The 3457-nt window shown below is 42.1% G+C and overlaps 1 protein-coding gene across 1 annotated transcript; it reads right to left on the reverse strand.

Moving 5' to 3' along the window:
* Nucleotides 1-2528: 2528 nt before the first annotated feature.
* LOC123255893 (60S ribosomal protein L29-like) lies at nucleotides 2529-3393 on the reverse strand. Its single transcript, XM_044684611.1, has one exon. It carries the CDS (start codon nucleotides 3391-3393, stop codon nucleotides 2647-2649), a length of 747 nt encoding a protein of 248 aa, XP_044540546.1. The 3' UTR covers nucleotides 2529-2646.
* Between the last annotated feature and the right edge of the window lie 64 nt (nucleotides 3394-3457).

The raw sequence follows: 3457 nt of genomic DNA on the forward strand, positions 1-3457 counted from the left end.
ACCGGCATGGGGGAACACAGCCTGTGCAAAGGTTCTGAGGTGGGAGATGAAATGTTGATATGGGCAACAAGCAGGTCAGAAGGTATGAAGAAAAAAATCAACTAGAATATACTGGTGAAAGATAGTTTTGACCCTGATTAGGGAGGTCTATAGATGCCTAAGAAAGGAGCTAGTAGTTCCTTGAGAGCAAAGACTGTTTTCAGTTTCATTTTTTGTCTCCCCAGTGCCTAGCATTTATTTAGATCCTGATAAATGCTTATTTCATTGAATTGAATTATGGTAAGGTTGTTGTTGTTGTTTTTAGTTCATGGTCTTTCCTCTGCTTTTCCATAATTCCTCTGAACTTCAAGAATTGCCCTAGAGTGCTTAGAGGTTAAATGATTTGCCCATGGTCACAAAGCCACCATATGTCAGAGTAGATACTTGAACCCAAATCTTCCTGACTCTGAACTAAAATAAAACCAGAGAATAAAGAATTGGGATGGTTAATGTTCCACACATACACTCACAAGTCATTTAATGCATGCCCAATTTAAACAACTTGGGAATTATTTGTTATTTTGAATAGAAAAGCTTTTAGAGCTCTGATGGGTTCAAATAGTGTCTCTACAAAGATGACTCATAAATCTATATATCCAGCCCTAATCTTTCCCTTGAACTTTAGTCATGCATCATGAACTCCCTGCAGGCTATCTCTTCCTTGATGTGACAGAGACATCTGAAACTCAACATGTCTAAAACTGAACTCATTATCTTCCTCCCTAAACTTGCCACTTCTCCAGACATCTCTATTTCTTTTGAGAGTTCCACCATATTTCCATTAACAAACATAATGCTTCCATTAACCCAGGTTCACAACCTTGGAACCAGAATGTTGGATTTGAAAACTGGAAAATCTAAATTCAAATCCAGGCTATGAAACTGTGGCCAGTAAGTCCTTAACTTCTCTCAACTTCAGTTTTCTCATCTGTAAAATGGAGATCATAATAGCCTCCATTTCACCAAGTCTATTGTGAGGATTAAATGAGACAATGTATATAAAGCTCTTTGTAAACCTTAAAGCATTACCAAATGCTAGTTATTTCTGTTATTAGTACTGTTGGAGCTTCTATACTATAATACTATATAATAGTTATATAATAGCTTCCTTGTTTCCATATCTTCCCTCTCCAAATCATCTTCTACACAGCTACCAGAATAATCTTCCTAAGACTCAGTTCTAAGTAATTTACCTGCTAAAAACCACCTAGTAGCTTCTAATTACTTACAGGATAAAACACAAACATCTTAGCCTAGTATTTAAGGCCCCTTCACCTGCCTTTCAATCCTCTCTTCTTTTTCCTTCTTTGTAAATTCTACATTCCAACCAAATAGCACCAAGAGGCGTTTCCCAAACTCAATATGGACTCTCTCTCTTTGCTTCTCCCTTTCTCTCATCTCTATGTATTTTAAGACAGACATTTCCCAAACTGGAATGCAGTCCCTTCTTGACTCTTCCCCTCAGAATCCTTATATTCCTCCTCTGGGAAGACTTCTCTGACCCTCCCCAGTTAATAATGATCTCCTCCAACTCAGTTTTCCATATACTATACATTTTTATATACATGTTATGTGTCAACAGTAGAATGTAAAATTATTGATGGAAAAGATGATTTATTTTTTTGCCTCCAATTTCATTTGGATTGGATTGGATAATATATGCCTCTACTTCTATCATTAGCAGAGATAACTGGTCCTGACTGAATCTGATGATGGCGCTGGTAATTGTTACTATTTTCCAAAAGACTCTAAGTTTCTAGTGTATAGACTCTCCAGGACATGCTCCCCAGCCTATATTTTCCTAGGCCCTTCATTCTCTCCTTCTCCACCATCTCCGCCTCATTGCCCAGCTTTCTCTTCTTTGGGTAGAGCCATCCTAGCAGTTAGAAAGAGAGGAGAGGTGGAGTCAGAAGTACAGAGAAGAGGGGAAGATGAGGATATATTGGCTTCTTTTTAACTGAAGGTAGGGAAGAAAGAGCAAGGAAGTATCTTTGTAACATATAGCTGTCACCAGGAAGCTAAGCCCAGCTAACTCATATTCCCTAGCAGATGGAGACAAACCAGGCAGCAATAGCCCACTTGGTGGGCTTTGGGAAGTAGAGGGAATATGTGCCTTCCTGTGGAGGAGTAGGCATGCCTAGAAATCTAGGAAAACATCACTGGTTTGAGTAGTTAGCTGGGGAACTGGGTGCGAGATACTTCAGCCCTTCCTCTCCATCCCTTCCTATTATTAGGTTCCATCTGGTTAGAGATGCACAATCTAGTATTGTAAGGTGTGGACGGTTCAGAATTATATCTTAGAAACCTCCTTACTACTCATTCTTTATATGTTTCATAAGATTTAATGAACTTGAAGTTATCCTAGAGACCCCAGAGAAGGCAAGTGATTATCCTAGGTCACATAGGCCAAGGTCCCAAACCAATATGGCAGCTCAGTTCCTTCAGATTTAAATATACTATAATTTTTCACTGTACTAGCTATGCTATTCTTTTTTTTTTCTTTTGACTCACCATTTCCTTTATTTGTACAAAATAGTGAATAATCATACCCTGGCTGAGAAAAAGTGGTGGTTTAGGGTTTAAACAAGTCCTTCTGTCCTGAAGCATCTACTTTGAAGGCTTGGGACTAGAAGCTTTAGCCCCAGCATCTTTTGGTTTGGCGCCCTTAGAGTCAGTGGACTCAGCAGGCTTAGCAGCCTTGGCATCGCTGGGCTTTGTAACCTTAGAATCAGATTTGGTGGCCTTGGCTGCTTTGGGATTGGACTTGGTGACCTTGGTGTCAGACTTGGCAGCCTTAGTGACCTTGGTATCAGATTTAGTAGCCTTGGAGCCAGATTTGGTGGCCTTGGGGTCAGACTTGATCTTGGAGTCAGACTTGGTGACCTTGGGGGCAGTGGACATGGCGGCCTTGGGATCAGTGGGCTTGGCAGCCTTGGGGTCAGTGGGCTTGGCATTCTTGGGGTCAGTGGTTCTGGCAACCTTGGAGTCAGGCTTTGTGATCTTGGAGCCTGGACGTTTGATGCCAACCCTTGGGCCTGGACGCTTGGTGGCCATCTTGTGGCCAGCACACCGGGCACTGGCCTTGGAGATCTTGGGCCTGAGGAGCTTGGCCTTGGAGGCCTTGGTGCTCAGAGCCTTAATGGCCTCTGCCCGGGCCTTGATGGCTTTGGCGTTGTTGGCCTGCATCTTCTTCAGTCCCTTCTTGTTGTGTTTCTTGGCAAAGCGCATGTTTCTCAGAAACTTGGGATCAACCCCTTTCAGAGACTCGTATCTCTGTGACCTAGGTTTCTTGATGCCATTTCTGTGCCATTTTCGTGATTGGTTGTGGGTGGTATGGTTCTTAGACTTAGCCATCTTTACACCGAAGCCTGCGCTAACAGGTACTCCACAGACCGGAAGAGAAAGAGAGAGAGAAAGA

The sequence above is a fragment of the Gracilinanus agilis genome, unplaced genomic scaffold (genome assembly GCF_016433145.1).
Source record: "Gracilinanus agilis isolate LMUSP501 unplaced genomic scaffold, AgileGrace unplaced_scaffold53789, whole genome shotgun sequence".
Taxonomy (NCBI): Eukaryota; Metazoa; Chordata; class Mammalia; order Didelphimorphia; family Didelphidae; genus Gracilinanus; species Gracilinanus agilis.